Here is a 27,789-nt window from a genome sequence, read left to right as displayed (position 1 = left end):
TTGACAGTAACACACTATCAAGAACTGGGAAGTGGTGGCGGAGAGCACAATAATTATGCAAAGAACCTGATCCTCAGCCTGGTAGTTTATTCAGCCAATCATTGTGGAAAAATTGGGCAACTTGATGTAAGACAGAACCAGCCACGACACCTGCCAAAATCCAAGAACGGGTAATGGGAAAACCATCCATGTTGTCTTGGGCTTTTTGTCTAAATGGAAATACAACAGTTCATGATGAGCAAATGTTGTATTGGGGTCAATTGGCAATTGAGAAAGAGCATCTGAATTAGTGTATTGGGCTGTGAGTTGGAAATGAATCTCTTAGTTATAGCATTGCAGATAATGGGCTGCTTTGTTCATGAAAGATGTTGAGAGATTGAAAAGAGAAACCAGAGGTTTATAATTCGTGATCAAATGAAATTTAGAACCATATCAGAACATGAGATTTCTTGAGCACATACAAAATAGCAAGGGCTTCTTTTTCTAGCTGCCGGAAGTGCTGTTGCACCTGATTCAGAGTTTTGAAAGGATGCACACTGCCCCAAGGCTGTACTGGGAGGCACCTGTTGCCAAAACAAGATATTGATCTGATTGGAAAGTAATCAAGTATGGTGCTGAGTGTAATTTGGATCTTTATAGGGTAAAAGAATGCTCTCAGGTGGGCAACCGGTGAAAAGGAGCATTTTTATGTAAGATAGCATGAAGTGGATGCTCCAATGTGGCTGCATGAGGGAGAAATTTATGGTATTACACAACCTTTCCAAGAAAGGCTTGCAATACTTTGACATTTGTAGGACACAGCAAAGCTGTAATTGCATCAACATGCTAGCTTAAAGGCTTACAGCCAGCATACGAGACTTGAAAACTGAGATAGTTGGTGGATGGCTGAAAAAATTGTGATTTGTCCAAGATACATTTCAAACCAGCAGCTTGTAGCACCATGAACAAGGCACAAAGGTTCCGCAAACATTCATCTGTTGGGGGATCTGAGGCCACAGTATCGTCCAGGTAGTTAATACACTCCGGCATGGAGGCCAAGGCCGTGAGTTGCTCCAAAATACATTTGAGAATGGGCAAGGGTGCTAGGCACATCAAATTGCAGGTGTTAGTATTGATATAACCTGAAAGGGGTATTCACTTCAAGGACACATTTGAAATCATCATCCTGAGGCAGTTGTAAGTGTGGTGTCACCGCCAGACACCACACTTGCTAGGTCGTAGCCTTTAAATCGGCCGCGGTCCGTTAGTATGTCGGACCTGCGTGTCGCCACTATCAGTGATTGCAGATCGAGCGCCGCCACACGGCAGGTCTAGAGAGACTTCCTAGCACTCGCCCCAGTTGTACAACTGACTTTGCTAGCGATGGTTCACTGACAAAATATGTTCTCATTTGCCGAGACGATAGTTAGCATAGCCTTCAGCTACGTCATTTGCTACGACCTAGCAAGGCGCCATTATCAGTTGCTATTGATATTGTAAAGAATGTACAGACAAGAGCTACATTCAACATTAATGGATTAAAGTTAAGTATTCCACCAAGTACCACCTTTTTTCTGAAGTCTAAATTCCTTGTCCTGTTCCAGACCTCACGCCAGCCTGCGTGAGCTTAAACGCGTGCCTTTCGGCTTCCTCCAAACTCCGTGGGTTGGCTCCTGCCAATCCACAACAGTAAGTAAGCTTCTAACTAGACCATTTTCAAAAAATATTGGCCTCTGGAAAGCCATACTAAGAATTTATCCTGATGGGGTAAGGGATAGGTATCAATAACAGACTGTGAATTTACAGACATTTTAAAATCACCACAGAGATGAATGTTGCTTTTAGTTTTTTTTGATAATTAAGAATGTAATAGACCATTCACTAGAAGAGACAGATGTGATAATATCCCAATATGTAAGTTAATCTAGTTCCAATTTGACTTGCTGCCGTAATGCTATTGGGGATGGGTGTGCACGAAAAAATGTAGTTGTGCCATTGATTTCATTGTGATGTGAGCCTTGAAGTTGGTGACACACCCTGAACCTTCCAAAACCAGGGAGAAGTGTTCTGAGCAGAGTGAATCCAGTTGTTGGGGCAGAACTTGGTTGAATATCAGATGCACTTTGTGAGAAATAGAGAACCCAAAAATTTTAAAGGCATGTAACCCAAATAAATTTCGGTGTTGGCGTCATCCACTACTAGAAAGGTCAAATGCCAAACAAATGCTTTTCACACTATGGAAGTAGAAAACTGTCACAGAATGGGTATTTGTTGTTTGTTATACTCACCAACCAATTACAGACACAGGATTATGCCAGTGATCCAAGATCCACATAGATTTGTGAATTTAACAAAGTCACTGCTTCACCCAAGTCGACTTGCTTTTTTGACTTCACACACATGGCTTGCCCATGTTGAGCAAAACATTAAGGGCATGATGGAAGAGGAGCACTGTTGCTACTGCTTTGCACAGAACTACTCTATGCAGTGTGATGGCTGCAGCTGCACAGCTATGACTTGTCTTCCCCCATGAACTGACTGACTGTGGCTGAGCAGGTGTGAAAGCAATAGCACCTACTTCACACCAGGCTTCTATCTTTTGTCCCACTGCCATAGGTATCTGTGAGAGAAGGATTTTCACATTGTAAAGCTTATTCACGAACTCCCCTACCAAGTGTCAGATGTACTATCGCATCATGAACCATTGAATTTTTGTACAACTGTTGCGTTCACTTTTGATAATGGTAGAAATCAATGCAAGCAGCAATAACTTGAGTAAGTTTGCGATGATAATTAGTGAGCAACTGACACATTTCATTAAATGAGAGACTAGCTGACACAAAAGGTGATAAATATCAGGAGAAATCCATGACAAAAATAAAGCCTTATACAAGTTGGGGTTGGCAACCCCAGAAGTTTGAAAATGTTATGAAAGGCATTTTTCATAAGCATCCCAATCTTTTGCTGAATCATCTTAGGGAGGAAATGGTAGAGGTTGGATCAACAGTGGTGGAACCTGGCGTATCAATGAGGCTGCCAAATTGTTTGGCTGTATATAAAACTGAGAAATAAATGTGCTGAATAGAATACCACACTTATTGCCAAGTATCTTGTAATGCTGTACAGACATAATATCAGAAGTAACACCAACCAAGTTTTATTCTACTTCCACATAAAGAGATTCACAACAACACTGAATGAAGTATAGAACAGTACAAAGTCTCATAACTATAGAACACATCAATATACAGTCTTGTAGGTGAACATACAATAAGTAAGTAAATGTAAGTGAGGTTGAGAGTTTGGCATTCATGGCTTATATTGGGCTGTTGTGCACATGCACACTGTTCGCTGCACTGTCTGCCCAGGTTGCAAAGGTGACCTCTCTGGGCCAGTCATGGAGGCACTTGTATTGTAAACTGTTTGATCTGTATAATCTTAGTTTTTGTGAAAAGTATTAAAACTGAAATACTGAAATTAGCTCATGAGAATTTTTGAAAAAACATAGAGTAACAGAGAATAAAAACACTATACAGCGTATATGGGAACATAGAAACAACATGGAAAGCATGTTTTTCATGGAGGGGGCTTGCATTCCTTGTTGTTTTGTATGGCACTATCACATCACAGGCCTTCATTGCTGTTTTAAACACCTCCTTGCTTCCCACTGTTGAAGAGCAATTCAGGGATGGTGATTGCATCTTTTAACACACTCGAGTACCTCTTCATAAAGCACGGCCTGAGGCAGAGTGGTTACATGACAATAACATCCCTGTAATGGACTGTCCTGCACAGAGTCCTGATCTGAATCCTGTAGAACACCTTTGCGATGTTTTGAAATGCTGACTTCATGCCAGGCCTCACCAACCGACATCGATACCTGTCCTCAGTGCAGCACTCCATGAAGAATGGGCCATCATTCCCCTAGAAACCTTCCAGCACTGCGAGAGTGGAAGCTGTCATCAAAGCTAAGGGTAGTCCAACACCTTATTGAATTCCACCATTGCCAATGGAGGGTGCGATGAACTTGTAAGCATTTTCAGCCAGGTGTCTGGATACTTTTGATCACATAATTTATGTAGCACAGCAGTGGTAACAGGCAAGGGGATAGGCAGTATATGGTGGAGGACAGGACTGGCAAAGATTGAGACCAGGAGAGAGGTGGGTTTGCAGGGCGAGGTTAATATGAACAAATGATATGTTGCAGTTAGAGTTCCTACCTGTGCAATGCAGTAAAGCTCATGTTGGTGGGAATAATCCAGATGGCACGAGCTGTGAGGCAGGCATTAAAGTGAAGCACTTCTTGTTGGGGAGCGCAAGGCATTGCGAGCAGAGGTGAAAAAGGGATGAAAAGGATATTTTGTAGATTTGATAGATAACAGAATGCCACTGAGGGAGGGGTGGGGAGGAAATTTCTCATTTCAGTGCAAGATGAAAGATAGTTGAAACCCTGGCGAAGAATGTGACTCAGTTGCTTCAGTCCTGGGCGGCACTGAGTCAAGAGAGGAGTTCTCTCTTATGGCGAAACAGTGAGTATGTGAGAGATGGTAGCTGAGTGGTGAGACAACATATGGTAGATCCGTTTCTGGAAAAGGTTGGGAAAGTAATTTCAGTCTGTGAAGACCTCAGTGAAACCTGTGGAATATTTGGAGAAAGACTGCTTATCACTACAGATTGATGATACCAGGTGGCTGGACTTTATAGAAGGGACAAGGGATTTCTTGGTTTGGAACAGGCGGCAGCTGTTGAAATGGAGGTATTGTTGCCAGCTGATAAGTTTGATGTGAATGCACTTGAGATGGAGGTTGACATCAAGGAAGTGGCTTGTTGGTTTGACAAGGACCAGATGAAGTGAATGGGGGAGTTGCTGAGATTCTGGAGGAATGTGGATTGCATGTCATCAGCCTCAGTCTAGACCATAAAGATTTCATCAGTGAATCTGTCACAGGTGAGAAGTTCAGGATTCACGGTGGTTAGGAAGAATTCTTCTGTGTGACCCATGAACATGTTAGTAGGTTAGCATAGGGTGGTGCCGATGGGTGCCTATTGTATCATGGATTTGTTTGTAGATGACTTCAAAGAAGTAGTAATTATGGGTGAGGATATAGTTGGACCAGGAAGGAGGCTGTAGGTCTGGAGACAGTTGGATGTTGTTTTACTTTTAGTTTTATCACCTTAAAGGTATTTTACAGACTTTCTCATCTTTTTTTTAAGTGGTCAGCCAGTCTCTTATCCCTGTGTTGTTATCTTAGCTCATCTGCATTTTATTTATGTTTTAATCCCAGGTATAGCACCTTTCATCCTTTCTCCATTGTCTTATCATGTGTGAGATGTAGTGATTGTGAGATGTGAGATGAGATGGGGATGAGTGAGTGAGTGACTGTCTTTTTTAGGTTTACGGTTTACTCCTCACAGTGTGACAACAGTTTCTTGTAATATTTGTAAGGGCTCTGGCTGTTGAGCATGCTTAAGCCCCAAGCACACACGCATGCATGCACACCCCCCCCCCCCCCCCCCACACACACACACCTAGAGAGAGAGAGAGAGAGTTCATTAGTAGTGGAAAGATCATAAACATTGGGGATCTTAATGTCGAGGGCAGTGGCACTGACAGTGGCAAGCTGGGTGCCAAGTGGCAAAAGAGCAGGAATTGTGGAGAGTTGGTATCTTTAAAGGATGTAAACAAAGGTGTTTGTCCACAAGAGTAGAGACTCATTGTGTGGAGGCATAGTAGCCAGCCACAATGGTAGCATCCTAGGTGGTTCAGTTTATGCCTTCCTTTAATGGGTTAGGAAATACCAGAGGTAGGACTGGAGTAGGTGGTAGTGGGAGGATATATTGGAGAGGTCATGCATCTGTGTCTGTTGCAGGGGTAAGAGCCATGAGGGTAGGATTCCTCAGCCCAATGAGCTACCTACCTCAACGTAGCCTCAAACTCAAGGATAGCTAGGTCATTCCTCTGTCCACATCAGATCTACAAACCAACAACAACAGCTGCTATCAGTTCCACACCATAAAGTCCCTTCCATACAGCCTAGCCACGTATTGTCATCACATCTGTTATGGTGAACAGTCCCTCTACAAATATGCCAGGGGTTTCATGAGGCCTTCAGAGACCAAAAGTTCTCTCCCAGTCTTGTCCAGAAACAGCTCTCTTATGCCTTGTCTCACCAGTCACCTATCATCCCTCACATATCCACTGCCCTGGCACAAAGACTCTCCTCTCAGGACTCAGTAACAACCAGGACTGGAGCAACTGAATCGCATTCTCCAACAGGGTTTGACTGTCTTTCATCCTACCCTGAAATCAAAAATATACTCCCCAGCCTCCCACAGTGCTATTCTGCCACCCACTCAACCTGAACAATATCATTGTATGTCCATATTCCACCTCTGCTCCCAACCTCATGCCTCATTGCTCATATTCCTGTACTAGATTCAGATACAAGACTTAGCCCATACATCCTCTTATTACCACCTACTCCAGTCCTGTCACTGGTATCACCTATATCATCCAAGGCAGGGCAACCTGTGAAACCTGCCATGTGATCTACCAACTTAGCTGTAACCACTGTGCCACATTCTGCTTGGGCATGAATGCTGACAGGCTGCCTATTTGCATGAATTGCTGACTGTGGACAAGAGACAGCTGGACCACTCAGTTGCTGAACATTCGGCCCAATATGGTATGCTTCACTTCAATGACTGCTTCACAGCCTATGCTATCTGGAATCTTTCCACTAACACCAGTTTTTCTGAACTGCACAGGTGGGAAATCTCCCTACAGCATATCCTTCATCCCTGTAACCCCTGCCCCCCAGACCTCCACTTTCACAAGTCCCTGCCCTCCACATGCCTATTCTCTACACTGCTCGCACTCCAGTACTACACTCACCTTCTGCCCTGAGGATGCACTTACAAAGCCCATTCCTCTTTGCTACTTCTCTCCTCTCTCTGCCCCCTCCCCTTTCTGCCCCCCCCCCTCCTCCAGCATAGCCTCTTGGTGTTGTACTCAGCAGTCCTATCTTGTCCCCATCACAACTCTGCACACTCCTGAAGACAACACTAGCATACTTCACCACTGCTATCCCATTATCCCTCCATCTCCCTGCCATATGGCTCTTCCTTACATTCAGTACACACCCTAGCTAGATTGCTGCTCATGTCAGATGCAGTTGCAGTCAGGTCTTAGCACCCAGAGACAGTGGTCATGTATGTGTGAGTTTTTGTTGTGTGAATGTATGGTAGTTTTCTATGTCTGATGAAGGAATTTGTTCGAAAGTGGAAATATTTCTAGCATCCTTTTTCATTGTGCCTGTCAGGGACTCAGTGCCCTATCTGTGTGGTGGGGAGGAATCTATCCTTTCCATACTGCTGTTATTCCATCCTAGATTTCCCATTGTTTGCATGGGAAATAATGCGCACATAGAATAAGAAAAGTTTCTTTTTACAGTCTGGTGTCACCCTATTGTTTATAGTGATAACTACTTTTATTCAGTATCGGAACATATTCAGATCATAGAAACCAGTAATTTTCAACTGCTGTGTGCATTATCACACTTAAGGTAGTGTCTCATGGATGCTGAAAATGACTGGTTGCTCTGCAACTACTATATTCTGTAGATGTTCTGAAATTGTGTGAAACTGGTTACCATTGTAAATATTGGACAATATTACACAATGATTCTTTCATAATTCTGTTGCTTTTCATTTCTCATCTTGACAGTATGTCAAGTTTTTATGAAATGAAAACAGGCTTTTCACATCTGTACCATGGAGAAACAGTTTTATTCTTGACTGACAACAGCCAGGCCTTCTACTTCTTACAGTAATCTCACAGGTGTAAGTGGAACAGCAACACTCATTTAAAGGAATGGAAATTCCACTCAAGTAAAACTTAATAGATCCAACATTTAAATTTGACTGTGTATTAGTAACAAAACAAATTTTGTGAAAGCTTATTGTTTCCATTTAAAATATTTGGTAAATGCTTCTGTGATGTTGATGACATTTGGTTTGTGGAGTGCTCAACTGCTTGGTCATCAGCACCTGTACAAACTCCCAAGTTTTCACAGACCAATCTAGCCACTGTCACAAATGATGAGGATGATGATGAAATGATGAGTACAACATGAACACCCAGTCCCCGGGCCTAGAAAATCCCCAAAACGGCCGGGAATTGAACTCGGGACCCCATGATCCATAGGTAGCAACACTAGCTACTAGACCACAAGCTGCGGAAAAATAAATAAATAAATAAATATGCTACTTTGGTGATATGGAAGGATTCAGGATACTGTGAGAAATAATCTCCTCCATGTCTTGAAGATCATTCAAATGATTATGATGATGTTCCCAAGGTGCCATGAAATATATCTATTTTTAAGTATTACACATTTTCATCATGCTTCTCACTTGTTTCCTTGGCAGGTTTTCTGACTTCATCTCACATGGGGAGATAATCTTCAAAATGAATAAAATCATCAATAAATGAATGATTACACTTTTATATTAATCAGATCTTCAAGAGTTATTTTTATCTTTCCAGTTTCTTTTTGGAAATTGGTATTGTGCTTATAATGATAAGATAGTGTTAGCAAAAAACTAAAACCTTATAATTTGTGCTTTCATCTTTCTGTTAGCTGTATTTAGTCATTGCACTATGAATGTCCTCACTAATCTTTCTTTTTTCTGGGACTTTCTGTAAACTGGTTAAGAACTTTACTCAAGCTTGGTTTGCACAAAGTCAACTGAAATTTATCCTTCCTAATTAGCACATTTCAAATAGACAATGTGTCATTTCATTTTTTCTGAACATGTTTTCCTTACTCAATAAGCAATTTTGAAGCGAACATTCTAAATCTCCGTTAAAAGTTTTTGCATCATTCTCTTCAATGTTTTTCAGATTTCTTTTTCTTTCAACCTGTCCACAGTTTTAATAGCAATTTCCTATTCCATATGATATATTTCATTAAAATGATAGTAATGGAATGCATGTTTCTCAAGCAAGCTATTGTACAGAGTGTTTATAAATGAATATTGAGGTTTTAATGCTTTATAATATTTATTATATTAAATTTAAAGTTATAAATGATACGTCAAATGAATGAGCAACTCAAACAGTTTCACCAAGAACCTTGTAAATGTTCAATGTGAGCACCATTTGTCACATGGCACACATCAAGTCTATAGCCGAGTTCTTCCCAAATGTTGATAAGTGTGTCTTCAGTGATTGTAGCAACAGCTGCTTCAATCCAGTTGCTTAATTCAGTGATGTCTGCTGGTAGCAGAGGTACGTACACACTATCGTTGATGAAGCACCAAAGGAAAAAGTCTTATGGCGTTAGGTTGGGTGAATGTGGAGGTCATGCAAAGCAAGTCCTGTCATTGGGCCCCTTGTGGCCTATCCAGCACTTGTGTACAGTGAAGTTCAACCAATCGTGTACTTCGCTATGCCAGTGCTCACATTAAACATTTATAAGGTTCTTGTTGCTCTTTCATTTGACATATCATTTATAACTGTAAGTTTAATGTAGTAAGTATTATAAAGTGTTAAAACCCCAATATTCATTTATAAACTCCCTGTATAATTTGAACTGGACTATGAATAGTAGGGCCTTCCGTTTCTGTTGATCAGTATGAATTGCAGTCTGAATGATTCACATTCAAGATCTATAAAGAGGGTGATTTATTTTCCTTTGCCTTCATGGTTTCAGTACTGGTACTGTTATACTGAACATTGCTTTATATTTCTGTATAAGGCCTGTCAAGGGAGTTTTGCAATGGAAAATGAACATCTTGTAGAGTTATTTTGGACTAATTTGTGCATACTACTTGCTGAATTTTTGGCAAAATTTGCTGTGTGAATGAAGTGATCTCATTAAATTTTAAAATTACCAAAAACTGGTCTCCCTAGGATCATCTGGTAATCCCTTAGTTTCATGTCAATTATGTGTAACTGAAACAAACAGTTACCTACTGGGCAGTGTCAGACATGTGGAAGAGACCCTTCATCTTAGAGAAAGATGTGTCAGTCACATTAGGCTGATGACAAGTGCAGTTTTACTTTCTGGAGCGATTGTGTGGCCTTACTTGAGCTGTTGACTAAGCAGCCTTGCCCACTCATATGCAGCAGAAGATGAAATTGATGTGAATACCACAGGCACAAAATCTACTATGGATACTATGCAAATAACACATTTTTTTAGTATGTTACATGTAAATGAGACACAAATTTTCACAGGAACAGGAGAAATCTTTATATTTTCCCAAAGCAGTCCAAAAATGTAGAAGGCTGATTTTCAGTCTTGGCTGGAGAAGCTCACTTGCTTGACTTTTTTGTGGTGACAGGTGTTACCTTAGCTTTCCCACGGGTTATTGAAGCATAACACATGTATTTTTCTCACGTTTCTATTGTTTGGATTTTTTTTTTTTTAAACTGAGAACAAGCACATTACAGCAAGTAGATTGATTACCTGGAGTGTTGGGTAAAGCAAGCAAGCATGCAGTTGTAATGCTATGTCATTTGCGTGTTAGTGAATTGTTCCATCGCTTACATTTATTGTTCTAGAATTGAAAGAAGTATGAAATGCCTTCACATGTGCTTCTTTATCAACAATTTATAGACTAAAAGCTGAATCACCCTGGTAGGGCCTGTTTTCAAAATCATCATGGCCATCAGAAGGTGAAGGGTGTTGCCCACATCTGACGTGGCCTACAAGAAAATGTGGATGTCAGTCACATATGGCTGGCACAGCAGGCGAAAGATTTAAGGAACCAAAATCTAGGAAAGAATTTCTCCTTGTATGTTTTCTTTCCTTACATGCTGTTCTGTACTGAATCATCAGATACATGAAAATTAGATGAAACAACATTTAAATTTGTCATGTTCTTACATTTTAGTAGCATCTGCTTTTTAGTTGATTTGGGAGTAACATTATGCCGATAAAAATAGTCCCATGATATACACTGAAGAGCCAAGGAAACTGGAACACCTGCCTAATATTGAATAGGTCACTGTGAGCATGCAGAAGTGTTGCAACATGATGTGGCATGGACTCAATTAATGTCTGAAGTAATGCTGGAGGGAACTGACACTGTGAATCCTGCAGTGGCTTTCCATAAATCCATAAGAGTATGATGGGGTGGAGATCTCTTCTGAACAGCACTTTGCAAGGCATCCAGATGTGCTCAATAACATTCATATCTGGGGAGTTTGATGGCCAGTGGAAGTGTTTAAACTCAGAAGAGAATTCCTGGAGCTACTCTGTAGCAACGCTGGATGTGAGGGGTGTTGCATTGTCCTGCTGGAATTGCCTTAGTCCATTGGAATGAACAATAGAGAAGAATGGATGCAGGTAATCAGACAGGATGCGTACTGTGTGTCACCTATCAGGCATATCTAGATGTATTAGTGACCCCATATCACTGCAACTGCACATGTTCCACACCATTACAGAGCTTCCACCAGCTTGAACAGTCCCCTGATGACATGCAGGATTCATGGATTCATGAGGTTGTATCCGTACCCATACACGTCCATCCGCTTGATACAATTTGAAACAAGACTCGTCCAACAAGCCAATAAGTTCTCAGTCATCAACAGTCCAATTTCGGTGTTGACGGGCCCAGGCGAGACATATAGCTTTATGTCATGCAATGATCGAGGGTACACAAGTGAGCCTTCAGCTCTGAAAGCCCATATCAATGAGGCTTCATTGAATGGTTCACGTGCTGACACTTGTTGATGACCAGCATTGATATCTGCAGAAATTTGCAGAAGGGTTACACTTCTGTCACATTGAATGATTCTCTTCAGTCGTCATTGGTCCCGTTCTTGCAGGATCTTTTTCCAGCCATATCGATGTCAGAGATTTGATGTTTTATTGGATTCCTGATATTCACAGTACACTCATGAAATGGTCATATGGGAAAATCACCACTTCATCATCACCTCAGAGTCGCTGTTTCCCGTCTCTCATGCACCAACTATAACATGATGTTCAAGCTCACTTAAATCTTGATAGCCTGCCATTGTAGCAGCAGTAACTGATCGAACAAATGTGTCAGACACTTGTTGTCTTATATAGGCATTGCCAACCACAGCACCATATTCTGCCTGTTTACATATCTCTGTATGGCATACCTATACCAGTTTTTTGGCACTTGTTATTAAAATTACTTTTCTCATTTTTGTTTGGAGAAAACAGCTTGTAATTGCAGAGTAAGAATGTAAAATTTTGTGAAGAATTGTCTGCATGGCTAATGATGATTACTACTGTATTGATGTCAAGTTGACAGTTCATCACTGTCATCTGGGATTTAGGTTCTCATGTATAGCTCCTGGCAGTTATTACATTGTGAATATTGCATTACTGGTAATAGTTGTAAGTGCGGTCTCAGTTATACATTTCAGTGTAATATCCAGCATATCACTGGAACTGTTGTTCATATTTATATGCAGCTCCTAGCACTCTTTGAAATGAGTGATGAACACAAAATGAACTGCTCTATGCAGTGTGTTATTGTGAAACTTGGAGAATCACTCAGGAGGAGGGAGGAGGATCATATGCCCATGCTTGTTACTCACACTTCACCTCTGGTCACACTTTATTCAGAATGGAGTGTTTCTGGTAATAGGTTACTTGCATAGCTAATACTCAGAAGCAGTTAATCTAGTCAAAACATTATCCAAACACTGATAATAAATCCCAGTATTTTCACTGAATCTTTTTGGGGTTTAGTGATATTGAAGATCAAGACTTGCATTGTAAATAATGCTTTTGCAACCAGGGCAAAAGCACAGGTGAATCCATTTAGTACATTCCATTTAAAACATTAAGCAAATGCAGTTTGAACATCAATGCACGGAAGTGAATGAACAGATGAAAATCAGTAGATATGCTACTCTACTCAGAACATAAACTGAAAAATCAGGGAAATTGAATAGATACATACAGAATAATGTAAGTTAAAATATTATTGAAGAGGAAACAAAATTAACTAGCAGTACTAAAGGGTTTGCCTGATAACAGTGGTCAAATACTAGCAATATAAAATCCAGATCAATTAGACTTAGATAATAAAGAATATAATGTGTAACTGCATCACTACTGATGACTCAGAATGCTAAGAGCAAACTTATGGGAAGATGTGAAACATAGCTCCTTCTTGAATACCTCAGGACTGTGATTCTGCTTTTGACAAGATGGATTGTAAAAGTCTTCTGACTGCACTTTCACAGCTAATTGGACTTCAGATATGATAAATTTTACTATTATTCAGATAATATTCCACCATGCTTTCCATGTACATCTTGTATGTAGTTATAGTCTGTATCGAGATGTAAATGGTGAATTGTATCAATACTGTCAAGTTTGTAATCAGTTTCGGTTCAAAATTTTACTGATATTAGAATTTATTTATGACCTCCATTTGGGTTGTCTATGCTCTTTATTTTGAGCACCCCAAGACCATGAATATTTTAGTCCTTCACTGTTTACCTGAAGGTTACTTGCGTTCTGGCCAGCTGCGTGGTGTTTAATGGTCCTCCGTCTGTCCGCACCCAAGAGGGGTACTTTCTGTAGGGGCTTGTGAGCTACAAGCTTGCACAGCACTTCACCGCTGAAAATAAATCAGAAAAAATGTTCTTGCACTTTATGCAGCATTGTAAGATCCCATATGGCACCTTGGTTCCAGATAAGCCTTTTTTTTTCAACAAGAAGAAAGAAGAAGCTCAACTCTGATGAGTACTTGTTTATTTGGGCCAAGTAGGCAATAATAATTGTAAGACAAAAATTGTAGCTGATTGTATGCTGTATTATAGACAATAAATTTGACCTTGAATCTATAAATTGTTATATTTATAATAATTATGACCGTGAACCCAAAAAAATACTACACATTGATCTTGCCAAAAGCCGAGAAGTGATTTTTCTTGGTGTTGCAGCCCTCAGGGGTACTCCGGGATGTATACAGTGTCTCTGGGAACCGCTGTGAATGTTAACAGTGTGAAATAGTGTTGGAGAAGTGCATTTGTTTATTGACCTAAGCTTGGACATTCTAGGGACTTTGTCTTGCCCGCTGGGCATTCCAGCAAAGAAAAGAAGGAGAAAGGACAGTTAAGATTTAACATTTTGTTGACAACTTCATTAACCCTGGAATGGGTGCACCTATGTATAAAATGTGCCAACCACAAATAACATTGTCTTGTGCCATTCTATCACTGTTTTACCATTGTAGTTCCATACATATTACTTAATCATTTCTACAGCTAACGAAGCGGTAAGTTATGTTGTCATATGTCCAAGTGAGCAGCAGTAATGTAAAATATACAGTGACTTATACGAGAAAAAAAATCACGAACAGGTCAAGAAAAGACTCAAATTCTGAGCTAGCAGCATAATTCCACAATGAAGCAGTTATCTATAAGATAATTAATAATCAAATGAGTGTTTGACAGGGGTTTGATGCAAATATGCTGTTCAATTCTCTAATAGGGTCATTAGTGTGGGGTAACTTGGCAATGTAATAATACAATGAAAATGTATTTTATTATTGTTTAGTTAAACAGTGATTTAGCTCATATAATACTAGTTTATTTTATTGTAATTTAATTTAACTAAGATTAGACTGATTTTGCTCATATATGTTTACCTTGGTAACATAAAGACAGTTGCTCTTTACATGTGTGCAAAGTGTGCTGCACGCGCGCTCTTGTTACGAAAATCGTCATGCCTGCTGGAGGGCTAAAGAAGGAACATAAGCTCTGATTGTATAAGAAAGCTAAATGAAACCTGCTGTGTTCCTTTCAAAGAAATCATGCCAGCATTCACTATTAAGTTATTTGAAAAACCTAAATTATATATCTGACGGGAATTTGTACCATGATTTCCCAAATGCAAGTCTGATTTCTTAAGCGTTGTGCCATGTCACTCAGTTTAAATTGTACATAACTATTGAGAAACTGTGATATCACAAGTTTGACACTAACTTGTAGCAGCAAGAGAGAGCATTATTTAATTTAGAGGTAAGATTGTAACCAAGAACTGAAAACTGTACTGCCCATGGTGATTATAAGTCTTCTCCCCTGTCATTAAGAAATCAAAAAGGGTGCACTATGCATGAAATATGAAACAATCCCAAATAAGCCATATGTTTTGGAGCCTTAATAAATGTAAAATGAACAGTGACAGAAATAGGATTGTGAAGTGACAGCTGTGGAAGAATTGATGACACTTTGGAATCAGGGGTTTATTTCCCAACCATGGCAGCAAGCATGGAAACTAATAATTAACAATAATGTGTAGATGCATTTAGATATTTTACTCCTATAGGCACCTTGTGCAGTATTAGCAGACATTTGTTTCAAACACACAACTGTTTAAGAGATTTAGAAAGAAATAGTTAAACTGCTACGGTATATGGTGGAAATCCTTCTGTATGTGATGGTATTTCTAGTAGAGTATTAAAATCATCATCCAACATACTCATTAAGATTGTTTTGTAACCAACTGGTGATGCAAGAGTCATCTGAAAGACTGAAATATACAGTAGTAACACCCTTTATTAAAAGAAGATGCAATTTTTAATTACACACCCATTTTACTCCTGTGAGCCTTTTGAGAAGGAAATTGTAAAGGTAGCATACAGCCACTTTCATTTCTGGTGAACATTTGCCATCCAATGTCACATTCTGGGTTCTATTATTTATACATGCTTCAAGCAAGTTGTATGTATTTGTAGATCCTGCGTACAATTGTATCTTCATTAGTAGTATATGATGTACAGTTTCAAACACATTTCAGAAATCAAATGTTTGCAAGATTTTTTTCTGAATCATGCTGATTTTTTGGGAGAAACTTGTTATGCATTGAATGTACTCTTGGATTCAGGAACATATGGACATCTGTGATATTGGTCCATAATTCTGTGTATCAGATCTTTAACCCATTTTTGTAAATAGGATTGACCTGTACTTCTTTCCAGTCACACAGGCCTATTCACAATGCTAGAGGTTCACTGTACACAAGAGCTAGGGGGCTAATTCAGCAACATATTCAATGTGAAATCAAACTGGGATTCCATGAGGTTCTGATGTCTTATTCATATTAAATAGAGTTAATTGTTTTTTATTTCAAAGGCACTTAAATCAATATCTTTTATTTGTAAATCAATATGGCGACCAAACATGTGTACAGTACTGTTCTACTCAAACTTTATTACATGGAAAAGCATTAACACATGAGAGGCAGAGTAAACACAACAGACAACACACTTAAGTGACCAATGAAGACTTTTGCTCCAGCCCATGTTGTCATTAGTTCTAACAGGGGGTGCAGCCATCAGGCTGCACACAAGTGCTGTCTTTGTTGTCATTAGTTCTAACAGGGGGTGCAGCCATCAGGCTGCACACAAGTGCTGTCTTACTGGCTTGCCAGGTAGCCTCTATTGGCCAAATCAAGCACAAACTTTGTACACGAGCTATGAAGTGGAGCACACGTAGATTTGTTTGTTGCAGCAGGTAATATCCTCACTGGCAAATATATTTTTAAATGTGAAATTTAATATTTCTGCTTTCTGTCTATTGCTCTTCTGTTTCAACACCAGACAGATCTGCAAAAGATTGAATGGAAAGTCTAGATCAGTGCATTGACCCTGTGTATGATCAGAATTTCCTAGGATTTTCTGATAACTCTATCATGAGGTTCTGACTGTGAGATGATGCTGCTTGAGCTATGTTCAGTGTGGCTATAGAGGGAGATAGTTCCACAAAACTAATTCATAAGAAAGGAAACAGACTAGACATAAAAACCTTTTTTTCTTATCAGCTCCCTTTCCATAAGATACAGAATATTCAAAAGGAGGCTACTTAGAAAAGCACTCATGTGACCCATTCTAGAATACTTCTCAAGTGTATGGAATCTATATGATATAGAACAAGTGAGGATAGTCCCTTTCATTGTGTGATCTGTGTGACCTGTTCATCTTTGTCCTAACTGTTACTGTGTAACAATTATTGGTGTATTCATGTAAATATTAATGAAATACACTCCTGGAAATGGAAAAAAGAACACATTGACACCGGTGTGTCAGACCCACCATACTTGCTCCGGACACTGCGAGAGGGCTGTACAAGCAATGATCACACGCACGGCATAGCGGACACACCAGGAACCACGGTGTTGGCCGTCGAATGGCGCTAGCTGCGCAGCATTTGTGCACCGCCGCCGTCAGTGTCAGCCAGTTTGCCGTGGCATACGGAGCTCCATCGCAGTCTTTAACACTGGTAGCATGCCGCGACAGCGTGGACGTGAACCGTATGTGCAGTTGACGGACTTTGAGTGAGGGCGTATAGTGGGCATGCGGGCGGCCGGGTGGACGTACCGCCGAATTGCTCAACACGTGGGGCGTGAGGTCTCCACAGTACATCGATGTTGTCGCCAGTGGTCGGCGGAAGGTGCACGTGCCCGTCGACCTGGGACCGGACCGCAGCGACGCACGGATGCACGCCAAGACCGTAGGATCCCACGCAGTGCCGTAGGGGACCGCACCGCCACTTCCCAGCAAATTAGGGACACTGTTGCTCCTGGGGTATCGGCGAGGACCATTCGCAACCGTCTCCATGAAGCTGGGCTACGGTCCCGCACACCGTTAGGCCGTCTTCCGCTCACGCCCCAACATCGTGCAGCCCGCCTCCAGTGGTGTCGCGACAGGCGTGAATGGAGGGACGAATGGAGACGTGTCGTCTTCAGCGATGAGAGTCGCTTCTGCCTTGGTGCCAATGATGGTCGTATGCGTGTTTGGCGCCGTGCAGGTGAGCGCCACAATCAGGACTGCATACGACCGAGGCACACAGGGCCAACACCCGGCATCATGGTGTGGGGAGCGATCTCCTACACTGGCCGTACACCACTGGTGATCGTCGAGGGGACACTGAATAGTGCACGGTACATCCAAACCGTCATCGAACCCATCATTCTACCATTCCTAGACCGGCAAGGGAACTTGCTGTTCCAACAGGACAATGCACGTCCGCATGTATCCCGTGCCACCCAACGTGCTCTAGAAGGTGTAAGTCAACTACCCTGGCCAGCAAGATCTCCGGATCTGTCCCCCATTGAGCATCTTTGGGACTGGATGAAGCGTCGTCTCACGCGGTCTGCACGTCCAGCACGAACGCTGGTCCAACTGAGGCGCCAGGTGGAAATGGCATGGCAAGCCGTTCCACAGGACTACATCCAGCATCTCTACGATCGTCTCCATGGGAGAATAGCAGCCTGCATTGCTGTGAAAGGTGGATATACACTGTACTAGTGCCGACATTGTGCATGCTCTGTTGCCTGTGTCTATGTGCCTGTGGTTCTGTCAGTGTGATCATGTGATGTATCTGACCCCACGAATGTGTCAATAAAGTTTCCCCTTCCTGGGACAATGAATTCACGGTGTTCTTATTTCAATTTCCAGGAGTGTAGATGTAAAAAAAAGCTTTGTTTCATGGTTGGGAAAGCTGCATTTTTTTTCAAAGGTTTTATGGTAGTTATATTAAGTTCATCTTTTATGTTTTCAAATACAATAAGAGTAGAGCTGGGTTATGTTTCCTATTTGTAAATAAGAGACTTGGGAAAACCAACCACCTTGTTTTACTTTCTGTCACTGCTTCTTCACAATTTGGCCTTCTTTATACTTGCAGCAGTTCATACTACCTTTTCAAGTGATTGTTAATTTGATGAACTTCATAAGGTTATGTAGTGGAGTGTCCCACAGTCAGTTATTTGATCTTTTGTTGCTGTATAAATTGCACTGTGTTAATTGTGCTCTGTGTGCAGTTCTTTGGAGTAATCCTCACCTCTTGGTAGTAAATCCATTTCTAAGATGTGTATTTTGAAGTCTTGCTAACCACTAAATAACTGCAGGTGTTTTGCTAGATTTAGAACTCTGTGGTGTATTTTAAATACAAGGGTAAATCTTTCTGCTACCTTTGTATTGCCAGTTAGTGATTTTGTCACATTAACTACTTATATTGTTCTTGTCTAATTTGCAAATCTTCATGTCAGTGTGAAACATCTTTGGCAACATGTGGGCAGGCATTATCATGCAGCAGAATTTTGGACTTGACGGAATGGTTCAGTTTTTGCAAAGTTAATTGTGGCACCATGTTCAAGAAAGTCAATGAGCAGTAGGCCCTCATGGTCAAAGGAAGAGATCATCAAGACTTTCCCAGAGCTGGCATGCCCATTGTTTCAAATATGCTGCAAAAGTTTTGCTGGGAAGCCCGTGCCTCTCCCCATGCGATTTCCATGTTTTTGGAGCCCTAAAGAAAGACACTTGGGGCCATTGATTTGCTTTGGATAAAGAGGTGCATGCCTGGGTACAATCACGGCTTTGTAGGCAACTGCAAACATTTTTCCATGAAGGTATTGACCATCTTGTCTGACAGTGAGATCAATGTATTACCAGTGGTGACAGTTACTTATGAAATAGTAAAGAGTTTTTTTCATATGTCTTGTTTTCATTTGACTGCCCCTTATACATCTTAGTATTTTATGAAGTGCACAATCTTCCTTTTGTGAACATTTAAAGTGAGTTGTCTATCTTTACACCAATTGTAAACCTTATCAAGATCTGACTGGATATTTGTCCTGCTTTTTCCAGGCAGCATTTCACTATAGACAACTGCATCATCTGTATACAAGTGTCATCATAATCAACTGCAACTGTGTTGCCAGAATAAGACCTTTAAAAAAAATCATTGTGTTACCAAGTAGCTAATGCTTCCTGTATGTAGTGTTAGATTTCAGTTCAGGTATTATTTCTGTCTGGTTCTTAATAGCAACATCAGTGAGGTACCAGACATGCCACTTAAAAGCTTTTGAATAGATACAAACTTTTTTGATAAAAATATTTTGATTTTGTCTGCAAAATATTTCTCTTACATGTTGTTAAACCCTGGGAGCTTGTTAAATAATATCAAACCTTTTTTATGATAGCTTTGTTCATTCTTTTTTACTTTCTTGAAGGTGGTTACACTTTCATATTGTGTCTCTTGCCCTTTTCAGCTGACAGATTCAAAATATCTCATGGTTACTTATGAGAAGTTGAAATCAGTCACATTATTTGTGTGATGTGAGGCTGAGAACTAAAATACGAATTTTGCTACATGGTGGATGCTGTGTTCCCCTTAGGCAGTAGGCCTTGTCTATGTAACATTATTTTTCCAGTTGTAGCTATTTACGTTACTGCACAAAACGTAATTAATTTAAGTAGGTACCAAGGATATAGCGTTAAGTATTTGTTGCAGAACTTCACAAGATTTTCTACAGTTCATTCCATGATGAAGACTTACTGTCCTTTTCCTCAGCAGTTCATTTTTAATTAGGTGTATGCTGCACTGCCCAGCAGTTCTATATCACAGTTAGGAAAAAGATGAATTGTCACATAATAATTAGTATGTAATGTTTGACTAGGGTTATCTTGAACATATGTTTAACAGATTTAAGGGAGATAGAAACCACTACCAGTTTACCCCGTGTGCAAAATTAAAGTGGTTTACCTAACAAAGATTTTTTTGTGTCACCACCAAAAAAAATTAGTGTCGTCACTGTTTGTAGCTAATATACTGCAAAATTTTTTTATTGTAAATGATCTTCTAGAGTTCAAAAGGAACAATTACAATACTAGAAGGAAAATGACATTCATTACTCCACATTAATGTTGTTTTTAGCACAAAGGGGTGCACAATGCTGCAACTAAAACTTTTGATTACTTACCCAGTGATATAAAATGTCTGACAGACAGCAAAGTAAAATTTGTAAATTCAATGAAATAGTTTCTCCTTGACAACTCCTTTTGAGGAATTCCTATTATTGTTATGAGTAAAAGGTGGTGGGTAGGAATTACTAATCCACATCTGTATATGTTTATTAATGAATGTTCAGCATTTTGCCATATTTACAAATTAATTTGCAATGCAAATGTAAAATGAGTCATTCCACATCATTATGATTTATCATGCAAAATGATCCATGGAACATGCAACTACTTATTATTGGTGTGTGAGAGTCACTTGTTTCCACTGTCTTTAATTAAAATATACAAACGTCCTCACTTTGTGGTTGATTGTGGTAGCATATCAACTCAACTAGGTTTAATTTATACCATAGATCTGGAATACATAGCTGACTCACTCCATGGCACTGGTAACTCTCTTGCCATGGTTGTTTCATTTTAGTGGATATTTTTGTGCTATTGAATGCTTGTGACAGCTTCAGAGTGACTCTTTTTTCATTGCAAAAATACTAGACGGTTAACCAACTTTACGTTGTATCACTTTCTATTGTTTCACACAAAATTTGTTACTATCTACATATTAGTAATTAGCTTCAAACAAGTGTCTGTCTTTTTTTTAATTTAAACATTAAACATGTATTTTACTATTTTAATACGCATTTTTTCTCCATTTTCTGGATACATTATTGCAGTTTCCTCATTGTAAATTAAGAGACAGTCTTCAATCAGCAGACATTAGTGCTGCAACTCATTGTGAAATGAGAAAAAACAGTTTTTAAGTGTTGTGAAAGCAAAACATAAAAAATGTTCCATTATCATTATAATTTCATGTGTACCATGCTGGTGTTAGTTAATCATGATTCAGCTTAGTGTAGTTAAAATCTTAGCAAAAAAGAAAAATCGTATTTTCTAATATTTCAGATTTGCAAAACACGTTTAAAAATGTGCCTTAAGGAGTTAGAAGATCTCAAGTGGGAGAATGAAGTACTCAAGCTTCGATTTGATAAGGTTAGTATTATTTCAGTGTATCAAATGCCCCCCCCCCCCCCCCCATGAACCATGGACCTTGCCATTGGTGGGGAGGCTTGTGTGCCTCAGGGATACAGATAGCCGTACCCTAGGTGCAACCACAACGGAGGGGTATCTGTTGAGAGGCCAGACAAACGCGTGGTTCCTGAAGAGGGGCAGCAGCCTTTTCAGTAGTTGCAGGGGCAACAGTCTGGATGATTGACTGATCTGGCCTTGTAACAATAACCAAAACGGCCTTGCTGTGCTGGTACTGCGAACGGCTGAAAGCAAGGGGAAACTACGGCCGTAATTTTTCCCGAGGGCATGCAGCTTTACTGTATGATTAAATGATGATGGCGTCCTCTTGGGTAAAATATTCCGGAGGTAAAATAGTCCCCCATTCGGATCTCCGGGCTGGGACTACTCAAGAGGATTTGTTATCAGGAGAAAGAAAACTGGCGTTCTACGGATCGGAGCGTGGAATGTCAGGTCCCTTAATCGGGCAGGTAGGTTAGAAAATTTGAAAAGGGAAATGGATAGGTTAAAGTTAGATATAGTGGGAATTAGTGAAGTTCGGTGGCGGGAGGAACAAGACTTCTGGTCAGGTGACTACAGGGTTATAAACACAAAGTCAAATAGGGGTAATGCAGGAGTAGGTTTAATAATGAATAGGAAAATAGGAACGCGGGTAAGCTACTACAAACAGCATAGTGAACACATTATTGTGGCCAAGATAGATACGAAGCCCACACCTACTACAGTAGTACAAGTTTATATGCCAACTAGCTCTGCAGATGACAAAGAAATTGAAGAAATGTATGATGAAATAAAAGAAATTATTCAGATAGTGAAGGGAGACGAAAATTTAATAGTCATGGGTGACTGGAATTCGAGTGTAGGAAAAGGGAGAGAAGGAAACGTAGTAGGTGAATATGGATTGGGGCTAAGAAATGAAAGAGGAAGCCGCCTGGTAGAATTTTGCACAGAGCACAACTTCATCATAGCTAACACTTGGTTTAAGAATCATGATAGAAGGTTGTATACATGGAAGAACCCTAGAGATACTAAAAGGTATCAGATAGATTATATAATGGTAAGACAGAGGTTTAGGAACCAGGTTTTAAATTGTAAGACATTTCCAGGGGCAGATGTGGACTCTGACCACAATATATTGGTTATGACCTGTAGATTAAAACTGAAGAAACTGCAAAAAGGTGGGAATTTAAGGAGATGGGACCTGGATGAACTGAAAGAACCAGAGGTTGTACAGAGTTTCAGGGAGAGCATAAGGGAACAATTGACAGGAATGGGGGGAAAGAAATACAGTAGAAGAAGAATGAGTAGCTTTGAGGGATGAAGTAGTGAAGGCAGCAGAGGATCAAGTAGGTAAAAAGATGAGGGCTAGTAGAAATCCTTGGGTAACAGAAGAAATATTGAATTTAATTGATGAAAGAAGGAAATATAAAAATGCAGTAAATGAAGCAGGCAAAAAGGAATACAAACGCCTCAAAAATTAGATCAACAGGAAGTGCAAAATGGCTAAGCAGGGATGGCTAAAGGACAAATGTAAGGATGTAGAGTCTTATCTCACTAGGGGTAAGACAGATACTGCCTACAGGAAAATTAAAGAGACCTTTGGAGATAAGAGAACCACTTGTATGAACATCAAGAGCTCAGATGGAAACCCAGTTCTAAGCAAAGAAGGGAAAGCAGAAAGGTGGAAGGAGTATATAGAGGGTCTATACAAGGGCAATGTACTTGAGGACAATATTATGGAAATGGAAGAGGATGTAGATGAAGATGAAATGGGAGATACGATACTGCGTGAAGAGTTTGACAGAGCACTGACAGACCTGAGTCGAAACAAGGCCCCCGGAGTAGACAACATTCCATTGGAACTACTGACGGCCTTGGGAGAGCCAGTCCTGACAAAACTCTACCATCTGGTGAGCAAGATGTATGAAACAGGCGAAATACCCTCAGACTTCAAGAAGAATATAATAATTCCAATCCCAAAGAAAGCAGGTGTTGACAGATGTGAGAATTACCGAACAATCAGTTTAATAAGCCACAGCTGCAAAATACTAACACGAATTCTTTACAGACGGATGGAAAAACTAGTAGGAGCTGACCTCGGGGAAGATCAGTTTGGATTCCGTAGAAATACTGGAACACGTGAGGCAATACTGACCTTACGACTTATCTTAGAAGAAAGATTAAGGAAAGGCAAACCTACGTTTCTAGCATTTGTAGACTTAGAGAAAGCTTTTGACAATGTTGACTGGAATACTCTCTTTTGAATTCTAAAGGTGGCAGGGGTAAAATACAGGGAGCGAAAGGCTATTTACAATTTGTACAGAAACCAGACGGCAGTTATAAGAGTCGAGGGACATGAAAGGGGAGCAGTGGTTGGGAAGGGAGTGAGACAGGGTTGTAGTCTCTCCCCGATGTTATTCAATCTGTATATTGAGCAAGCAGTAAAGGAAACAAAAGAAAAATTCGGAGTAGGTATTAAAATCCATGGAGAAGAAATAAAAACTTTCAGGTTCGCCGATGACATTGTAATTCTGTCAGAGGCAGCAAAGGACTTGGAAGAGCAGTTGAACGGAATGGATGGTGTCTTGAAGGGAGGATATAAGATGAACATCAACAAAAGCAAAACGTGGATAATGGAATGTAGTCGAATTAAGTCGGGTGATGTTGAGGGTATTAGATTAGGAAATGAGACACTTAAAGTAGTAAAGGAGTTTTGCTATTTGGGGAGAAAAATAACTGATGATGGTCGAAGTAGAGAGGATATAAAATGTAGACTGGCAATGGCAAGGAAAGCGTTTCTGAAGAAGAGAAATTTGTTAACATCGAGTATAGATTTAAGTGTCAGGAAGTCATTTCTGAAAGTATTTGTATGGAGTGTAGCCATGTATGGAAGTGAAACATGGACGGTAAATAGTTTGGACAAGAAGAGAATAGAAGCTTTCGAAATGTGGTGCTACAGAAGAATGCTGAAGATTAGATGGGTAGATCACATAACTAATGAGGAGGTACTGAATAGGATTGGGGAGAAGAGGAGTTTGTGGCACAACTTGACCAGAAGAAGGGATCAGTTGGTAGGACATGTTCTGAGGCATCAAGGGATCACCAATTTAGTATTGGAGGGCAGCGTGGAGGGTAAAAATCGTAGGAGGAGACCAAGAGATGAGTACACTAAGCAGCTTCAGAAGGATGTAGGTTGCAGTAGGTACTGGGAGATGAAGAAGCTTGCACAGGATAGAGTAGCATGGAGAGCTGCATCAAACCAGTCTCAGGACTGAAGACCACAACAACAACAACAACAACATCAAATGTCTCTTACCTATGGTAAAGTGCAGGCTGATTGTATGTTCTACTTTTTTATTGTCACCTTCACATACTGATGTTTCTTAGAAACAATTACATATAAAAATAAATCTGTACCACAAATATGGGTAAATAATTCAAAAAGCTGATATTGTAATCATATTAAATCTCTAACCATGTCTAAAATGAAATAATGAAAGAAGATACACACATTGAAAGGAGTAAATGTAACAATTCACTGAAGCATTCAGGTGTCAAGTAATGGACCACACAGAACAACCCCTGCCTGCACTAGGGTCACCTCATTAGTGTTCTTCCATTGTTGCCTCTCCTTCCTCCAGGAATCTCCTTCCATTCCTTTTACTCCTCCGTTTCCTCATATTTTCCTTCCCCCTCTCGCCCACTCCATCGGGGACAACCATTACCTCATTCAGGCTATAGCACAGCAAAATTATAGCCCTGAATGTGTATTTACTAATTTGTTACCTCTAAAGAAAGGCATTATCTGACAGCTTAGCTATGAGTTGAGTGTTCTTTTGTTCTTTTCTGTCTTTCAACTATATCTTCAGAGGTTATCTATGATCCTTGAATGGCTTATATTATGTCCAGGAATTTTGAATGTCATATTGATGTTGCCATTGTGTGGTCCACATGACCTATTCACCTTCATCCTAACATGTTACTGTGCAGCAATTATTGGTGTACTCATGTAAATATTAATGAAGCGGATGTAGAAAAATAACAACTTCATTTTACAGTTTCTTTATGTCTTTCATCTATTGTTGCTGTCTAAAAAATGGAGAATAAAGGTAATCACTCACCATTTAACAAAAATTCTGAGCAATTGACAGGGATTTGAATAACACTGAAAATGTCTCTAAGCTTCCAGACAATGCCCTTCCTTTAGGTAACTGATGTATAAAAGCTTTACTACACTGACATGGTGAAACAGCCTGAGTGTTGCTATATTTATTAAGTCACTAGCTGCACTCCACAACCAAACAATTATTTATGAAGTATAAAGAAATGTTAATGACAAACCTACTATCCATGCGTATGTGCTTTCACAGACATTATCTCTTGGAGGTACTGAGCTGTGAGCCACATGCAGCCCTGCAAACCATGCAAAATCAGTGGGAGGGGTGGATGGGAAGGAGGCAGAATACATGTCACTCACAACTCACTCGTTTATGAAGGAAGACAGTTTTATGCTAATGAGTAGCGAATTACAAAATGTGCCAGGAAAAGGAGTAAAAAACTTTTAAGACTGTTTGGGACATGCCGAGCATGGGAAAGATTATAATCATTTTGGTGTGTATGGAGGGCCAGAAATCTACTGTAACAACTCTCTATAAACAGCATTTTGAGACTTCTTGTTCTTTGAATATATGTGGAGATTTCGGGTTCTCAATACACACGGGCAACCAACATAGAGCTGTCCATGTGAAATACATAGTGTGCAGAGATGAATACCTGCCATTTTTAATGTTTATCCTTGTCTCTTATTTATAGTAACTGAGAAGGCCACTTTCAAAGAGAACTGCAAGTGTTTGAACCAGAATGGCAAGTTTGTTGGGATGATAGGAATTTGTGGTATCAGTACCATCTCTCCTTTGGTTCTACCAGTGATGAAGGTGGCATGCACGATATGCCTTCTCAGCTCCATTGTGCATAACCTGATGGCACTGCACAATCTTAGTGCATCTAGATTACGCACCAGTATGACAGGCACACCCACCTTCATGTCCAACTTGTGGGACAGCACCCCCAACAGCTCTGATGAGCTTAGAAACTTTACAGGATGTGTAGTAGCATGATCCTTTGTCATCAGTGTGTCAGTTGATGTGTAGCTGATTGCCTCACCAGGTACTTGATCAAAAATATTTTTTGGTGATGTTTCTCACCAATTCATTCAAGGATGCCAATATTGCTCTTTCACATAACCAATCCTTGATGCACAAGTTTTGCTTTAATGTTCGGAAAAACTCATTAATTATGTTGTCTTCCCAGCTTACAACATTTCAGAAGTGGCTTTCAAAACATATTAAGCATTCCACATCCATTCCCATGCGGCCCTCACTGGTTTCAAGGAGATATTGAGCAAACAGCCTAGACCCTTGGTCACTGTAAAGCTGAACTCTCATATTAGTTGTGAGGTACATCTTCCTATGTTTGTCCTCAGTGATGAAGATTTGACACAATGATGATCTTGTCAGCCACAGTGCTTCTCTTGATGACTCGCAGTGTGTGTGAGATGCCACCAGCAAGCAAGACAACCATTCTGTCCATTATCCTTTGGTTACTGTGGATGTCTTGTGAACTTTGATAAAGTGCGTTGATTGCATTCTTGTGGGACATTGAGCATTCATCCCACATGATTAAATTGCACTGCTGCTCTTGTCTGTATTACTAGTGAACATTTCCTCACTTGCAAGGCTCAGTGAAAGCTTTAACACTGAATGGGCAGTTCTTCCTGTGCTGAGCAAGGTCATGGCTATCCCAGAGGATGCAACAGCTAGCATGACATTCCTGTCCTTGCACAACTGCGCCAATAGCAAATTTAATCGGAATGTCTTGCCAGAACCTCCACATGCATCCGAGAAATAATGATCCCCTTTCTCCATTCTTCACATGGCTCAAAATTTTACTCAAAATGTTCCTTTGTTCTGGTAATATTTG

The 27,789-nt window shown here is 40.2% G+C and overlaps 1 protein-coding gene across 1 annotated transcript in view; it reads left to right on the top strand.

Annotated features, from left to right (window-relative positions):
- Positions 1 to 27,789, top strand: part of LOC126259749 (dynein regulatory complex subunit 4) — a 123,539-nt gene that overhangs the window by 52,937 nt on the left and 42,813 nt on the right. The window contains exon 9 of the mRNA XM_049956741.1: positions 21,688 to 21,774. Within this exon, the coding sequence (XP_049812698.1) occupies positions 21,688 to 21,774 (87 nt within the window). The remainder of the gene's footprint in view (positions 1 to 21,687; positions 21,775 to 27,789) is intronic.

The sequence above is a fragment of the Schistocerca nitens genome, chromosome 5 (genome assembly GCF_023898315.1).
Source record: "Schistocerca nitens isolate TAMUIC-IGC-003100 chromosome 5, iqSchNite1.1, whole genome shotgun sequence".
NCBI lineage: Eukaryota > Metazoa > Arthropoda > Insecta > Orthoptera > Acrididae > Schistocerca > Schistocerca nitens.
Note: the sequence above shows the minus strand (reverse complement) of the source record. Positions and strands in the feature narration are given on the sequence as shown.